Source organism: Cryptotermes secundus, unplaced genomic scaffold (assembly GCF_002891405.2).
Source record: "Cryptotermes secundus unplaced genomic scaffold, Csec_1.0 scaffold391, whole genome shotgun sequence".
NCBI classification, from domain to species: Eukaryota; Metazoa; Arthropoda; class Insecta; order Blattodea; family Kalotermitidae; genus Cryptotermes; species Cryptotermes secundus.
The window spans coordinates 2,209,756-2,227,059 of record NW_019737394.1 but is presented as its reverse complement, the minus strand read 5'-3'; the positions used below and the strand labels follow the sequence as shown (position 1 = coordinate 2,227,059).

At 35.7% G+C, this 17,304-nt stretch overlaps 1 protein-coding gene and 1 long non-coding RNA gene across 4 annotated transcripts in view; one reads left to right on the top strand and one right to left on the bottom strand.

Moving 5' to 3' along the window:
* Positions 1-1,935: 1,935 nt before the first annotated feature.
* Positions 1,936-17,304, top strand: part of LOC111870320 — an 18,937-nt gene continuing 3,568 nt past the window's right edge. The window contains exons 1-3 of one of the 3 annotated variants that reach the window (XR_004513640.1): positions 1,936-2,818; positions 6,674-6,789; positions 16,618-16,694. This is a non-coding gene — a long non-coding RNA (uncharacterized LOC111870320). Of the gene's footprint in view, positions 2,819-6,673; positions 6,790-11,691; positions 13,912-16,617; positions 16,695-17,304 lie in introns of those variants that run through there. The other 2 variants (XR_002843824.2, XR_004513641.1) reach the window with 2 other exon arrangements.
* The window catches only part of LOC111870319 (cilia- and flagella-associated protein 36), a 24,162-nt gene continuing 16,723 nt past the window's right edge, over positions 9,866-17,304 (bottom strand). Inside the window, exons 5-7 of the mRNA XM_023862499.2 lie at positions 16,103-16,263; positions 13,944-14,014; positions 9,866-10,648 (exon numbers count right to left, since the gene is read on the bottom strand). Coding sequence (XP_023718267.1) covers positions 10,394-10,648; positions 13,944-14,014; positions 16,103-16,263 — 487 coding nt within the window. The 3' untranslated portion in view covers positions 9,866-10,393. The remainder of the gene's footprint in view (positions 10,649-13,943; positions 14,015-16,102; positions 16,264-17,304) is intronic.

Sequence of the window (17,304 nt, the reverse complement as noted above, 5' to 3'; positions counted from 1 at the left end):
GATTCTTGGACCTCATCTTAGCCTTCCTTTCACCCAGTTGCGGGTCGCTAGTCTCCTCTTTCTCCTATTCTACTCATCCACTATATATATATCTTTACACATCCCTGCAGCTAGACACACCCTCTGCAGCCTCTATATTACACATGTCTACCTCTGCATTTCTCTGATGAATCACTCTTACACCTTGTACACTTGTTGTAATGTTCCTAACTCATGTCCCATTGGGGGAGTTACACTTTAATAATATCACAGTTCAATAGCATGGCGATAAGAGTGGTTTCACTTACTTTGTGTTGAGACTGCAGACAGATGACATTGCCCGACATCTAGTCGATGCCTCTTCCAGCATGGCCTACGGCTGCAATTGGCCAAAATTACTGTTAGAATAGTCCCCATAATAATTTGCTCTCCACGTTATATACCTTTATTCTTTCTAACTCATTACTTTCCCGGGGTGGGGGGGGTGCAGTTCCGCCTCCAATTATTATCCCAAGTGGCTGCTCTCGTTGGCTGGGATCTTTAGGGGTGGATACGCCCCTTCTACTGCTAGTCCATATGGCTAACACTTTTACCTTCAAACGTTCCCCCATCTTTCTCAAGTGTAGATTCTGCAGAGTTAGCATTTTGATGTACCTTCAACGTCATTCTGCTGACAAGACATTGACGCGTCAAAGGCTAACGTCCATCTAACTCCGTACGCAGAAATTCCTTGAAGTTTCTTAACCCTTCTTACATCCTCTTTTGTACGTATTACAAGTATTTCCCAAAACTAATTCTATTCTATCCAACGTTTTCCCCTAAAATAAAAAATTAAGTACTCTTTTAACATGTTACCGGGTGTCGGCCTTCAGGGCACAACAGTGCAGATTTTATTTTGGCTTGTATTGGCCAAATATAACCTCTATTTTACATGAAGCACAAATCAGAATTTTATCATTTTCTTCAAAAAGTTTGTTATGCAAAACAGAAATTGTATGTAGTTGAAAACATTGGTCTTTTTAAGGTTTATGTGTTATTTGGGACCATGTTTGATATGGTGAATATTTGACAACAGGAGATAAAGCAGTCTCTAACTGTGAAGTATGGTATATGCAGTGTTGTGATAAGAATTGTGTCTGCAACAGAGGACAACAGGAACCACAAGGAATGCAAAATTTCAGAGAATATGGTCGGAAAATATATATATGCTCTGAAATACAGTACACCTTTCCATTCTTGCTAAAAAAAATATGAAAAAATTAATGGGACCATGTTAGATACATAATTGCAGAATATGTTATAGATATATAGACATTGTAGAACTTTGTTTATTTCTGATGGTATTTAAGGATGCTGTACCAAGTGACCAGATTATGTAACAATGAGATTTGAAGATAAACCCAGTTGTGCAAGTTAAATTCTTGAAGTGACCGAGGAAAGCAATAAAAGTTCATCTACAGATGAGATTTGAACAAAATACATCCTGTTGTAGGAGTGATAACTTTCAGAATATATGGTTAAGACCGGAAATATTCTTGTGGATGTTTACTGTTCGCCATTAATTGTAACCACAAAAATCCAAATGTGCATGGCATGATGGTGGGGTTATTATTTAAGAGAGTAAGGTGCAATACTTTTATAATTTAATATTCATGAAAATTAAGTTTTAGAAGGTTTATTTTCATTGTAAAATTGTGGTGCATCAGAGTACTGCCTATAAATACAGGACATCTGGTCACTATTAGCTAATTGTAACAAGTTTTCTCATTAGCTGATGTCTTATGTATTTTGATTCTCTAAACAGTTGACAGTAATGTCAACATTTTGCTCAGGCATTTGGATGATGATTGCTCTAATGCAAGGGTCTCCAAACTAGGGCCCACTGGGCACATGCGGCCCGCGATGTGATTTTATGTGGCCCACGAAAGAATTGTGCAGAAATGCGCCAGTTGAACAAATTTTCCAATGAGTACTGGTAAAAAAATACTTGTTAATACTTGTCATACTTATTACCATTTTTGTATTAAAGGTAACTTATGCCCAGTTTTGCTCTAACTGTTCCGAGAATTGGTAGCGAGGAATGTTGATAAGGCTACCGGAACTTAAGTCCAGTCTACGACGGCCGGCGTGGTACGGCTATCGGTTACCCCTCCCAGCCGACAAAGGATGTTTCCAGAACGTTCTCAATGTGTAGGAGTAGAGGAGTTCAGTTCGCAGACAGTCTGTACATAAGTGTACGAGGAGCAGTCTGTGTAGTGTAGTTGATGTGTGCAATAAAGTAAATGATCATTAAAAGTCAGTGGTTACAGTTACATAATATTCAATTTGTAATTGAATAAATTTATTCATATATTTGCTTGTACAGAGATGTCGTAATTATAATAATACAGTAATTATATATAAATTTATTTATCTAAACATTTTAAATTAACAAGAGTGTACATAGTAAAATTACTAGAATATTTGTTACTTCTATTTAGTATTCGTTTTATTGTTAATTTTTGTATTATTATTCTCTTTTCAAGTTTTAACATGGATGGAAAAAAGAAAAGAAAAAATTGCCAATGAATGCCGTGCATTTAATGAAGAATGGGGTGTAAAATATTTTTTCATACAATCGAATTCAAAGGATAAAGCTGTATGTCTGATATGTAAAGATACTGTTGCTGTGTTGAAAGAATACAATATACGTCATCACTATGACATGAAGCATGCTTCAACGTTTTCACAATTTAAAGAAAAGCAGCATTCAGATAAATTTGAATCATTACGTCATTGTCTGCGTTCTCAGCAAGACTTACTTACGAAAGCAACATCAGAAAATGAAGCCTTAACCTTGGTAAGCTATAAGGTTGCTTATGTGTTGGCTAAAAAAGGAAAACCATTCACTGATAATATCATCAAAGAGTGTATGATGGAAGCAGTGACTGAGTTGTGCCCCGAAAAACTTAATCTTTTTAAAATAATAAGTCTTGCTCCAAATACTGTTGCTCGTCGGATTGAAAATATAGGACATAATATTGTCCAGCAAATTGTAAGCAAAGCACAGTATTTCAGTCGGTATTTTCTTGCGCTGGATGAATCAACTGATGTTTGTAATACCTCTTAACTAGTAGCATTTTTTCGTGGCGTCGACAATGAACTTAATGTCACACAGGAATTAGTGTCACTTCACAGCATGCATGGCACTACAACAGGAGATGATATCTTCAAAGAAATACAAAAAACACTAACAAAATATAATTTGGACTGGAACCGTCTACAGTGCGTGACAGTTGATGGGGGAAAAAATGTCTGGTATAAAAATAGGTTTGGTTGACCAAATCACAAAAGCATGTGAGGATGCAGGAATATCAAAGCCAATGTTTCTTCACTGTGTTATCCACCAACAAGCACTTTGTGCAAAACACGTTGATACGAGCTCTGTTTTAAAACCTGTTATTTCTATCGTTAATTTCATTCGCTGTCATGCACTTAACCATCGCCAGTTTCGGTCTTTTCTCGAGGAATATGATTCCGAGCTTATTGACCTGACATATTACACTGCAGTTCAATGACTTAGCTGTGGGAAGGTTCTTTCGCACTTCTTTCAGCTCAGGAATGAAATTGATATATTTCCTACAGAGAAAAACCATCACGAACCACTTTTATCAGATACCGAGTGGCCTTGGAAATTAGCATTCTTTGCTGATCTGGTGAACCATATGAACAACTTGAATTTAAAGTTGCAGGCTAAAAATAACTTAGTCTGTGATTTATTTGCACTTATCAAGGCATTCAGAGCAAAGTTGATACTTCTGGAAAGCCAAGTGAAAAATTGTAACTTTGTTCATATGCTATACTGTGCAGAGTTGCATAAAAAGGGTGAAGCAGAATTTCCTTCCTCATTTGCAAATGTAGTCATTTCAGATTTGAAAGAACAATTTTGGAAGCGATTTGCTGATTTGGATTCCAGTGCTCAGGAAATTAGATTGTTTCAAAATCCGTTTGACTGTGATGCTGCAGATGTCCCAAGTCAAATTCAAATGGAAATTATTGAACTTCAGGAAAATTATGATATTAAAGACAAATACAAGGAAGGAAATTTGATCGAATTGTATAAATTTCTGAACGCTGAGCAATTTCCAAATTTAAAGAAATTTTCTTGTAAATTTATCTCCATTTTTGGGATGACATATCTGTGTGAACAAACTTTTTTCCCAGACGAAGTACATCAAGTCGAAATACAGGGCAAATTTATCCGATGAACGTTTAAGTCGCTACTTGTGATTAGCGTTTCAAAATTTGAACCTCAATTTAATCAGATTCTAAGAATGCAAAAGCGTTCCATCATTCACTTTGTTTTATTATAATTTGTAATGAAAATATGAGCATTTGCTGCTACTGTCTGTTGTCATTAATATACGATAATTTATTCTCACATACTTTGTATTTAGTTTATGAAATTCTGTGCTTTCAGTAAAACTCATATATCTAGAGTTATTAATTTCTAATTTTATCCGGCCCGTTGAAAGTGCTGAATTACCTAATGTGGCCTGTGTTTCGAAAAGTTTGGAGACCCCTGCTTTAGTGGAGGCCCACTTTAAATCCCAGGGAACTGCATGTGAGATTTGTGGTGGTACTGGGTCTGATTTTTTCCCAAGTACTTCAATTTTATTTCGATAATGTGTTTCTGTCTCACTGCCCATGGACTAGGTGATAGGCCCGAGCAGCCAGCATGAGAGTATTATGTACTCACTTCTTAACTGGGGCTTCAGTACTTGTCATGCTCAGGACAAGGACATATAATGTTCTTAGTCTTTATTAACTGTTCAGTTGGGATGTTTAGACCTGCACTGGTTCTAAACCCTGAAACTGCAGTTTTGTGTTGGCATCCATGTCATTGCTATTTCCATTAATTTTAAGCATTTAGAAGATTTTGGTAATATGGCTTGCCTCTGAAAAGTGTGGTGTATGGAAGGCTTTGCTGTAGGAAATGGATTGCCTCAGGCAGCAGATTAACATCAAATTTTGTGTCTGAATTGAAGTACTTGGGATGAAAATATTGCAGAAGCTTTAAGAGGTCTACACATATGGTGAACAAACATTAATCAAATCTGAGGTGTTTGGGTGGTGTCACAGAACAACGAGAATCATAAAATGAAGATGGCTTATGCAATGTGACAGTCTTCTACATCACAGAATAAGGACAATGTGAAATCTGTGCTGGATGGTGGAAGTGGTTGCAGAGAAAATCATGATCTTGTTTGGTAGTTGCCATGCCATCTTCAATAATGATCTGAAGATGATCATGTCTGCCAACACATTGTACCAAGCAAGAATGCTGACTCATGAATGGTAACAACAGCTGCATAACATTATTCTGCAACTCTCTTCTGATCATCAGAATATCATACACCTTGACTATGTGTGAGGCTGCTGTAGTCAATAGGGACATTTTCAAGTAGTTCCTCATCTGTTGGAGACAGCTTGCATATACTCATAGTGTCCCAAAGTCTAGGCAACCATGCACCTGCATGACGGTGCCACGGCGCATTGATTGTTGCTTTTGCAGCAGCTCATTAAGCATGGTGTTTTGCTCTTCCTCCCTCCCCCTATACAATGAACTCCTCTTGGCTTTACCTCTTTCCACTGATGATGGAATGATTTGAAGTGCTGTCACTTCCATGATGCAAAAGACATTGAAGTGGCTTCAAGGATTGCATTAAAGAAAGTAGCATGGGTTCTAAAAATATTCCATACAACTTCATGAATGTAGGCAAAAGCATGTTCCTGCTGAAGGGCAGTGTTTTTGAGGCGTCTGCAGCCAAGAGCTTACTGCCACTGATTTTAACCTTCCCTTAGTTGTTTATATTGAATTGATATGGGTATAACATTGTGTAGTCCATTGAAAATAAGCTGACATTCCGATGAAACATATCGCCTCCATCTTCAGAGTTTAAGAATAAGCCAGGCAAGAAATCAGCTTGAAATGAGTAGAAAGCAGATTTCATTTCACATAATTTAAAATTAAAATTAATGAATGTAATCCAAGCATTGACACAAGTAGGAAGCAGTTTGAATATCCACAAATAATATTTTGTTCTATTCAACATTATTTTTTTTCCTCAAAATTATAAATGTAAATCATGTAATTTTCTGTAGGTAAGGTAAAGGTTAAAGTTGACTCTGTGCTTAGCTAATTAAGCATTATGCCATGAAGACATATGGCGGAGTGGATGTATAGATCCATGTATTCTTGACCTTGTCACTTGATTGAAATGAGTGGTCAGCTTCCTTCCCTGGCCTCTTTACCCCTGGTACCTTTTTGATAGGATGTTGGGGGGGGGCCCCAGAACCAGTCTGGATGACATGGAGAGGCGAGAAATCTTGCCTCCAATGGGACTTGAACTCTGATTCCTCAGGCCTTCCAGCCTGTAGACAGTCATTATACCAACTGTGCTATCCCAGCTCCATAATTTTCTCTAGATCTTAACAGTATTATATGCTTTGATATAAAGGTCTGTTCATAACTGTAAACAACAGAAGTCTTTGGACCTTATTGTATAGAATATTTACTTACATAATTAATCTACTTAGTAGTATTCCATTAACACATTGTAGGAAACATTCCACAAAAATTGTCCCATTCTGTACTCTACTCTCAAGTTGTTGGCTGTCCTTATGGATAGGTTTTTCTATTTTTTTTTTTCAGAACCGTGATATTCATCAGACCTCTTCCTTTTATCTCCAGGACTTCCTCTGTTATTACTATCTTCTCATCAGATGCCATGGACTAACTTCCAAGAAGCTATCTATCTGATCAATCAGGTAACTGGCATTCTTGTAAACGGCTTGGGTAGAAACCGTTAAACCATTTTAACTCATTGTTTCCTAATCTACACCTGCCCTCACAGTTTGTTGTAGTTTTGAAATAGGAGGTATACCAGGGTTCTGGGTTGTTTCAACACCCGATACCCCAGGTGAGATGGGTGAGAGCACTCTCAGGGAAAATTTCAAAAGATACAGATGCTTTTTAAGCCAGTTGAGTATTATAAACATTACAGTTTAGCTGGAAAATTAAAGTGAATTTGTTTTATATTGTAAAAAAAACAGTATTGAAATAAAAGCATATGGCCTAAAAGTAAATCGTGCAACATGTTGCTGCTGTTCTTCTGGCACTTAGTTTTGGAGACACTGCTGTAAGCTAAAAATGTTGCTGTAGGAGATGGTAAAAGAAAAGCATCTTTGTTTAAAATTATGGGTATTTGGTAGAAGTTGGAGTTAACTTAAAATAATAATCAGTTTGTAATAAACCTGAACAATATAAAAATTGTTATGCTTTTGTGCATATCCTTTTATTTAACTTACATATTTGTGAAAAGAAATGGGAGAAATACATCTTTTCAGAAGCAGCAACAAATTGATGATAAATTGTGCCTTCATATGGAATTAGGCATTAATGTATTGTGTTTACATTTCTGTACCTTGTTACATAAGAGTTACATTTAATTGAAAGATGAAGTATTTCTGATAAATACTTGAGAAAACAGTATTACAGCTTGTTTTCATTCCTAACATTTGATTATAATTATTGTACATTTATACAAACATACAGGAAAGGCATCTTCAAAATTGTAGTTTTTTGCGTTAGGAGAGTGGAAATGTAACCGATGGCTTAGGATGTAAGCTTTAAGTCGTGGATGCGGCAAACAAATTTTTTTCAACTTATAGAGATGAAGACAGCCATTTTATAATATGTTTGATGAGAAAATAAAAAATAAAACAAAAACTGAGTGGACCCCATTCCAGACCCACTACTTCTCAGAAAAAAATCTGGTAGTGCTGGGAATCAAACTCTGACCACTAGACCACAAAGGCAGTCTTATATCTGATGACTGGTTTCCTACTTAATAGATGGTTTGTGGGATTGTCAGATTTGAGGTTCTCACAGCAGTGACCATAAAGAATATTATCTTCTGGTATATGATGCCATATAATCTGGTAGTTTACCAGTGCTTCAGAGGAATTTACTTCCTCCATCTTTGGGGTCAAAGGGAATCCAACCAGGGGACAAGCTTGCTTGCTTTCTTGGCATACTCTTTGACCCTGAAGATGAGATCATGTTGCTTTAAAATGTTGGTAAACTTCTACCAGACTACACAGTGTCACATCCCAGAAGATATTAATCTTGGATTTTGGGTTTAATGATTCTATAAATAGATTTTTGGTTGAAATCTGGGTTTCTGTCCTTCTGTTCCAAACCTTGAGTCAATCACAGGACTCAGACTGGGGTTTATTATTTTCTTTCATGCTGGTATTTGTTAAGATTTATTACATTATTTTTTATGTAGTTGCAATATTCCTTCTTCCTTAAAACTGACTACATTTTCTTTTTAGTATTTTAGTAGTCTAGACAGTACTGTAACTACGTTTTCCATTCTTGAATCAACAAAATTATGCTTCCAAAATAATTTCAAATTTTCTGTAGTTGTTGGCCCCTAGATATCTGTGTACAAAACTTATGTGTGATTACATAGAATCTAAGAATGTAGTAATTAACAATGTTGGAGTAGATTGAAGGGGCAGAACAAATCCTGAGTTTTAATTAAACTTTTGGTTATAACTGAAAAAGTAGGAGTAATTGCAAAAAAAGTAAAAATCCTGATTTCTTATATGTCACATTCTGTTCAGTTGTGTCAACAAATCAATGCTATCATAACTATGCGCTTCTTTATTACAAATTTTTTGGTGTGTAGCCTGACAGAAATATTGTAGATTGAACATTTACTATTCAGACCACATGACACTGGAAACAGTACCCAAAATATCTTTATTTCACTAACTCCATGGAGGTAAGCCCTTCTCGAGAAGCTATCAGTTGTGCAGCTACTCAAGAATTTCTCAACATTTTATGGAACCTGAAGGTTCATTACCAGGTTCACAAGAGCCTTCCAGAGTAACTCATCAGAAATAATTAAGGCATTAAATTGCTCAGGAGAGTGAAATCAAATTGAACCCAAAAGTCATATTTCCCTGAACATATGTTGTTTTGAATTAGTAGCTCTCTCTTTATAGAATAATTTTTTTTTGTAAGCAGGATGAAAACATCACACACCGGTCTTGCTTTACACACTGGCTTACAGCTGTATGCATGAATGTTTAGTGGGGTTGCATGGAATATTTTCTAGAAATGGTACTTCTGTTCCAACATTGTAGTGGTGGTCAGTAGAATATAAAAGATTGTTACCACCGTCCAGTGTGATTGATAAATGTTCTGTTTTTTAATCTTTCATCCTTTACATGTTTTGATTGGAGTGACCATCTTCAGAAGCACATTATGAATACATGCAGAAACTACTATTACAATGTCATTGGTCATTATCAATACATACAGACACTACTATTACAATGTCAGAAATATAAAATATTATCCTTTAACAGTTATTGCAATGTGCATCAATTTATTCAAACATTTACAAATTATTATAATTAGTCTTTTCACAAGTATGGTTTAAAAACTTTTTGTTAAAATCTAGAACCAGTTTGGTTTGTGTCTCTTATACTTCTTCTCTTTAAAGGAAGATGAGTGTATATCATGTCATGGTTCCGTAATTTGAAGGACATGAAGAAAATTGGTTCTAGATTTTAACAGAAAGTTTTCTAAACGTATAAATAGATTAATTATAATAATTTTTAAATGTTTTAATAAATTCATGCACATCACAGTAATTGTTAAAGGATAATATTTTATATTTATGACATTGTAATAGTAGTGTCTGTATATATTGATAATGAGCAATGACATTATAACAGTAGTTTCCACATGTATTTATGTATGTCCTGAAGATGATTGCTCCAACCAAAACATGTAAAGAATGAAGGATTAAAAAACACAACATTTATCAATCACACTGGATGATGTTAATAATCTTTTATACTATTACTAGTGTGATGGACCAGGATGAACCAAGTCAAATTTATCAGTAGAATATATTTACTCATATTATGGAACACAGTAAAAATAAACTCTGCGGTGAGTGCTTGGAGTGGGTGAAAATATTTCAAGAAAATAAGACTTTTTAGAGTGATTAGCGCTCTCCTTTTCCTTTTGGGTGGTTTGGGTTTGTTTCTTGTCCTGGCTAGCAGGTGGCCCGAGATATTTGTGGTTTTCCTGTCTGCCAAGGCAAATGCTTGGATAATACTGTAAAATAGGGTAGGACTATTTCCTTCTGTGACATGATTTCTTATTTTACAACCATTTGCTCCCCTGCCCAAATTTATGTGCTGCTGAAAGTGTCATTAAGTAAAACTAAGAATTAATCTATTAATATGGCACCATCTGAAGGTAAATTACAATTCTTAGTTACAAAACCAAAAATGCCTATTTTTTTGGAACAGAAGCTACTTGATCAGAAACAGAAGCATGTAAACTCTAGGACTTCCTGCCAACTACTTCAGACTTCAGTCGTTCTGCAAGAGCCTTTCGCACCTGCAAGGTCTGTGCATTGTTTTCTGGCTGACCAGCCAGTGCTGATTGTGCTGCTTTTGCAGATCTCGGACGTTGCTTGCTGCTGCCAGATTCCACAGCCTGCAGCTGTTTTTCTCGTTCTTGCTTTTTAAGTGCTAAAAGTTTGTCCCGTTGTGCTTTCAGGTATTTCTGTCGTTTCATCACTTCCGTGTCATCAACCTGCCAAAAAAAGAAAATTCTAGTAACAGTGAAACAGGGATACCAGTTCTTTTATTCTAAGGTTATTTCAAATACTGTACACCTTTACCATGCTTAAGAAGCTGTTCAGCAGAATTATGATAAGACATCTTACTACACAAATTTTTGTAGAACTGAATCTTGCTTAATGTGATTTCATTCATATGCTGGGTAAAATTTCAAGTCCCAATTGAGGACCAAGTAAACAAATCCCAAGGAGCAGAGTCCTTGAGAAGCTTACACTCATGCAGCTAGTAAAGAAATGTCCTCCATTTTTTGGAACCTGAAAGTACATTATTATGTTCACAAGAGCCAGATGAATTCAGCCCACACTCTCATACCTTGTTTCTTTGAGATCCATTTTTAACATTAGCTTCTATCTAACCCTAATCCTTCTAGGTGGCCTGTTCCTTTCAGGTTTCCTGTCCTGGTTGCTAGGTGACAATAATTGGATTTTTTTTTTTAGTGGAATAGGTGATCTATGTCCACTGCTATGTGGTTGTTTGGCAACCATTTAATGCATCAAGTGATCATTTTGTGGTACCAGAGCTGTAATAGGACACTGGTCATCATGAATATAAATTAATTTACTTGTCATATTAAATATGCAGTTTCATTGTTTGAATAACATTTATTCCAGAAAAACCTGATAAAAAACAAACAGTTCAGTAGATGTGTATATCTTACAGTAAAAACCCAAAATCTATTACTCTTAGTTCTGACTAGTAAACACTGGAAATCCCCAAGCACAGTAGATAAAATTAATATTCTCATGTAAGATCATTGGATTTACTGCTCTTGTCAGTGAAACCTAATCTTACCACAGCCCTGTTAGAACTGGTTCTTTACATTTTTGTTATTACAAAGCAATGTTCCATATTTATTTTGTATAGTGAACATTCTTTATAAAGTAAAAGAAAGAACATCTTATGTGGAGGTCATGCCTCTCTGTGATGTAGTAGCTACCGACATCTAAGTCACTAAGCAGATGCTTTATTTATTTATTTATTTATTTCATATTGCAGACTTAATGTGAATATTCTCAGGCACTCCTGATTTCCAGCTGTATTGATCCATGAGAGAGCCTCCATTCTGTAAGATAAGTGAACTTCTTAATGTATTTCATGAACTGTTAATAAAATTGTGAAATGTGATATAAAAGGTGGGTGGATAATGTTAGCAGGCATTTTTTTAGCTATACTGGCCAAATACAGAGCCTACTTTATGTAAGGCCATAAACGGACTTTTTATGTACATCATCAGATTATTGTTATATTCAGCATGAGTCATGTTTGCATAATGTTTATAGGCAATTGTGACATTTGGCTCTGTTGACCAGTTACAGAGCCTAGTTTACACATGAATATAAATGGACTTTCCCATAAAGGTAAAGGTAAAGGTAAAGTTGTTCTTATTCTTAATTAATTAATTAATTCCCACACCATGAAGTTGTATGGGACAGTGGAGGTATAGCTCCATTCTTGACCTCAGTACTTGATAGAGGCGAGTGGATAGAGCTCCCTGTACCCAATGGATAGGTGGGTGGGTGGGCCCCAGAGCTGGTCTGGATGCTGTGAAGAAGAGAAAATTGTTTCCCTGCCTGAAATCAATCCCCGGCTATCCAGCCAATAGTTCATCACTGTACTTTCCCATATAGGCTGTACCATAAAACATTTAACATATTTTGATGCAATTTGATATTCTACATTACCATGCTGTTGAAATAAACAGATTTTTCATGTTATCTGTAACATTTTTGTGTTTCATTGAAGTGTCATGTATAAAACTGCTGTCAGTCAGCTTAAAAAGTGTAAAGGACACTGTTGAGAAACTAATAGAAAGTTGATTATTCTTAGTCATAACAGTTCAGCTGAATGTGATGTACCAGTAAACATAATTAAACAAGAGTAAAAAAAATATGCTCTATTCTTTGCAGTTAAGTCTGCTTGTGCCTAGTTTATAAATGACATTTGGATGAAAAGAAATACAGAGAGGCCAAGAAAGAGGTGTACACACCTCAATGTACACATTTTAGAATGTGTTGTACATTTGATCTGTTAATTCCTGTCTCATGTGCACATTGTTTTACATACTTCTGAGGTGATAATGTAAAGTGTTCCACCACTATAGCAGAAGAGGTAGGACTCATTGCTGTGGGAGTCCTACCATATCTTTGCTCATGCACATCATGTGCTGTACCATTGGTCTTAAATTTGTCACAGATGCATACAAATGTTAATCATGTTGGTGGTTCCATTGCAAATTCATGCTGTCGCTGTCATCATACTATGCACACACATTTTCAAATTTCCAGGCCCACTCCAAAATTATCTCACATTTTTCAAATGACAACCTTTCGGCCACTATTTTCTTTGACTGTCCTGCCATATGATAAGGTGGCTCTTGTCATTTATGTGACTAGGGCCATCTTTTGAGAGAATATCACACCACACATCGTGCATTACATTTTAGTTAAACTTTAAAAAGGTCCATAGATAACCCCTATTAAAGTGTGTATACATTTTTTTGAGATGAAATTAACGCAATAATATCTAAACAGCATATTAATGCACAACATAGAACTGCAACAGAATTTTTGATCGGAGTTTTTACCAAGCAGCTTCTGTTTCTTACTAGTAATAACTGACAGTAACAGATTTTGAATTTTGCTGTAATATATATACAGAATAGTTACCAGAAAAAATATTTTGGCATGAAGATTTGGAGCAGTTATGATGGCTTGAAATGCTACCAGACTTAAAAAGACTCAAAAAGAGTGAATTAAAAGGAGCAATTTTGACACTTTATGAACGTTGTAAATATGAAACATGTGCAGACGTACTGCTTCATCTGTGATCTGTTGCTTATCAGTATCAGAATATGTAGCAGGTAAAACTGTGCAGAAGGTGTGGCACTCAAATTAAGAGCTTAACATGTATATTCATAGAGCATACTGAAATGTACTCATGTAATTGAAAAACAGACTTGAATTGCATGAAAACACTCATCCTCAGTGTTTGTTCATCACTTGAAGTATGCTGCATCTGGTATCCCCATTTTCTTAATTTTCTGGGAGCTTTGTGAACTCTGTGCATATAATAACACAGCTGTTCATCAGTACTTGTCAATATCGCAATTTAATGTGTAGTACATTAGTCACAAAGTACTGCTTTTAATGTTTAGAATCTCGGATAAGTAAGAGCACTAAATTTTCAAGATTTTATATCTGTCTGTTAAGCATAAACACTTACGGCTTAGTGTGTGAGTGTGAAGTTACCTGGGTTTTGATCTGAATTTCATTATCTTCATATTTATTTTGCTCTGGTTCTTCTTTCTGTGATGATGGTTCTGAAAGGAAGACAGCTCTATGTATTATTCCTGTAGAGGAAATGCTGAACTACCACAATGACCTGAGAATTGTTTTAGAGATGAGAAATCAGCAATGTGGGAAGTTCAGTAAGATATGCATCAGTTGGGCATTAAAATCAGTTGTGTAGTTTATCATGGGTGCTTACTTTATTCTCTGCTCCATCACTGCTCTCCTGCTATGGAGGATGATATGATTCAGATTGCAGGTGGCAGAGCAAAGACAAATAAAATCGGTTTATAGTAAATAATGTTGTTATCTGTAGCATCTATGAACTTACTATATTCCTTAGGGAACTGGGTGGTCTGTTTATACAAGCCATTTCATTGAGTTCTGTATTAAAGATATTTGTTTCAAGACTGTCTAAATATAATTCTGATTTTCCTTCTCCTTATTTCGAATAAAAACAGCTAATTTACTCAATGGAGCAGAATCCTCCTTGAGAAGGTTTTAGTCACTCATTAAGAAATTATCTGCCTTTTATAGAACCAAAAGATTTGTTACTGTGTTCTTGAAATTGTGCCACGACCCTATCCTTAACCAGGTGAATCCATATCTTAATCTGTTTCTGTTATCTGCTGTTAATATTATCCTGTCATCTGTGTTTAGGTCTCCCAAGCTCTCTTTAGTTTTTCTGAAGAACCTTTATATATATTTCTTATCTCTCCAGTGTTTGCATCATGCTGTTCTCCTCTCATCCTTATTGATTTGAAAACCCTAATAATAATAATACCCAGAATTACTAGGTTTTTGGACTCTGTTTATCATCCAGTATTCTAGAAACTAGAGAAAACAACGTTTCGGAAACTGGGCCTGTTTCTGAATCGTCTTTTCTTGTTTCTAGAATAGCGGAGGATGGGCAAAGTACAGAAACCCAGTAATTCTGAGTGTTATACACCATCATCAGAACCCTTTAGGATCTACCTAATAATAACATTTGATGAGGAGTAAAAATTATGAAACTTGTCATTATGAAGTTTTCTCCATTTGCCAGTTCCTTCTTTTCTTACACCCATATTAAAATGGCCTCATTAGCACCTTTATCTTGAAATCCTTAATTTGTGCTCTTCTCTCAGGGTGAAAGTTACTGATGCCCATATAAAATGACAGATAAGATTCTTGTAGTGGTGACTATGAGGAATAATGCCTTCTGGGTTGTGACACCATGAAGTTTAGTAGAAGTCCTCCAACATTTAGGAGGAACATATTTCCTCCAACTTCAGAACTGAAGAGGAAGAAACTAGCATTAAGCCCTGAAGATTCAGGCAGTACATTCCTCTGAAATATCAGTGGACTTCTATTGAAGTACATGGCATTACAAGCCAGAAGATTGTACTCTTAAGGTAAAACTGTAGTTTTGTATATTTTCATCATCATGTTTTTAGATGAACAATGAACTTACAACAAATTCAAAAAAGTTTTAGAAATCTAGACCTATCAGAAATTTTGTTCACCACACTTCTCGTTATTGAGCATCATCTAGTCCAACTCACAGTGTCTTATGTTAACCTTATTATGGTCACACTGTAGTCTCTGCATCTGGAGCAGCAGTAGATTCTATTGATTTTTGTCTTGACCACATATTAACCTTAACTCACCATGCATTGCATTACTGCAGTGGTGCATATGAGCAGTCCACATCACTGAGTATTGCACTTCTTCATTTTTGACACCATTACCTCTGAGTTAAAATCTGGCTGCCAATTCCATAGTACTAGAGAATTTGGAATCTTCCAATTTAAGTTAAGATCTGGCTGCCAACCCTTCAGAACTAGGACAATTAATGTCACCTATTGCAATGTAATAAAGGGTGAACTACTAATTCAAAGACCTTGTTGACAGACTAGTGCTTACTTACTCAAAATAATCATAATACACTGCTGCAGGATTATGCTATGTGCTTTTCTTTGTTTTCAGGATTACTACACACCCAAAAACTGCTAGCATGTCAAATGTGTGAAGTACCATTATATTATTCTGATCACTTTAGCCTGAATTCGTAGAAACTGTATTAAATTTCCAGCAAGCTGACAGTGATGGTTACTGGGGCTCCAAAGTGCATACTTTACCAATTGAGTGCTGGAGTGCAGTGTGTAGAAGCTCCTTCTCCCTCTTGCACTCTGCTTCCAGACGATGGCGCTCCTCGGGTGATGACACCAGGCTCTGCTCTATCTCAAGAGTGGAGCTGTCCAGCATCTTCTTGCTTGTCTCATATTCTTCCAGAGATTTCCTGGAACAAATATAAGATGACAGGGTTATTTTCAGTAATTGATTAATCTATAAATTACAATGTAATTTTTTTTTTTTCCAGGACAGAAGCATCACTAACAGAGAAAGGAATAATCCTGTTGCAAATAGAATTCTGGTTACATTCTAAGTGGCCGTTTTAATATGCACCTATAAATACATGTAGTACTAGGATTTTCCAGTTTGAGTGCAGCCAGAATATTTGCTTGCAGACTTACGTTTAAGGTGTTTAGGACTATTTTTAACTGACCACCCTAGATTATTCAGGCTAGAGCAATTATCATTTTAAAAATATTTTACTTATTAATATATGGTATATTTACTTCTTTTCTTCCAGAAACACTTAGGGGTGGGTGTCAGGTGCTTCATTAGCTCCACCCCACCCTGCTAGCACCCAAGCCTGCAGATATACTGGTAAATTAAATAAGAATATTTGGACACCTTCATGTTAATAGCCCTGCTACTTTATTATATTTTATTTTCATAGACGTATAAATAACTAAATTCCTTATACAAGTATAATTCATCTGCAAAAAATAATGTTCTCAGCCATGCATCTGCACATTTTCAACAGTAAAATTACCCTGCTTAGTGCCCTTCTGTCTTATGTGTCCTCTGTTCTTCAAGGGGCCTGAGAGAGCCAAATCAGGACATTATTATAATCTTTGAATGGACCGTGACAGTAAATCTGATTTAATATAATGGTCTCTGCACAAAATATATAGAATGAATTATGGAGAGCTTCTGTCGACATGTTCTATCTTCAAAACTACAAAACCAGTAACTGGAAATGTAGTATTCAGAATTATTATTGAGTATTCCTGGACATATCTAATTTTGTTCATTCCAGTACTTACAGCCCAGATTTTATATAAAGCCAAACTGAAATTTCTTTAGTATCTTCAAAAAGCTCACCACATAAAAAAAATGGAACATGACATTACATTTAAATCTGCTTGCAACCTATAACTTTTATTTCAAGCATTTGCCTGTATGATACATATTTGATGGAAATTGAACCGAA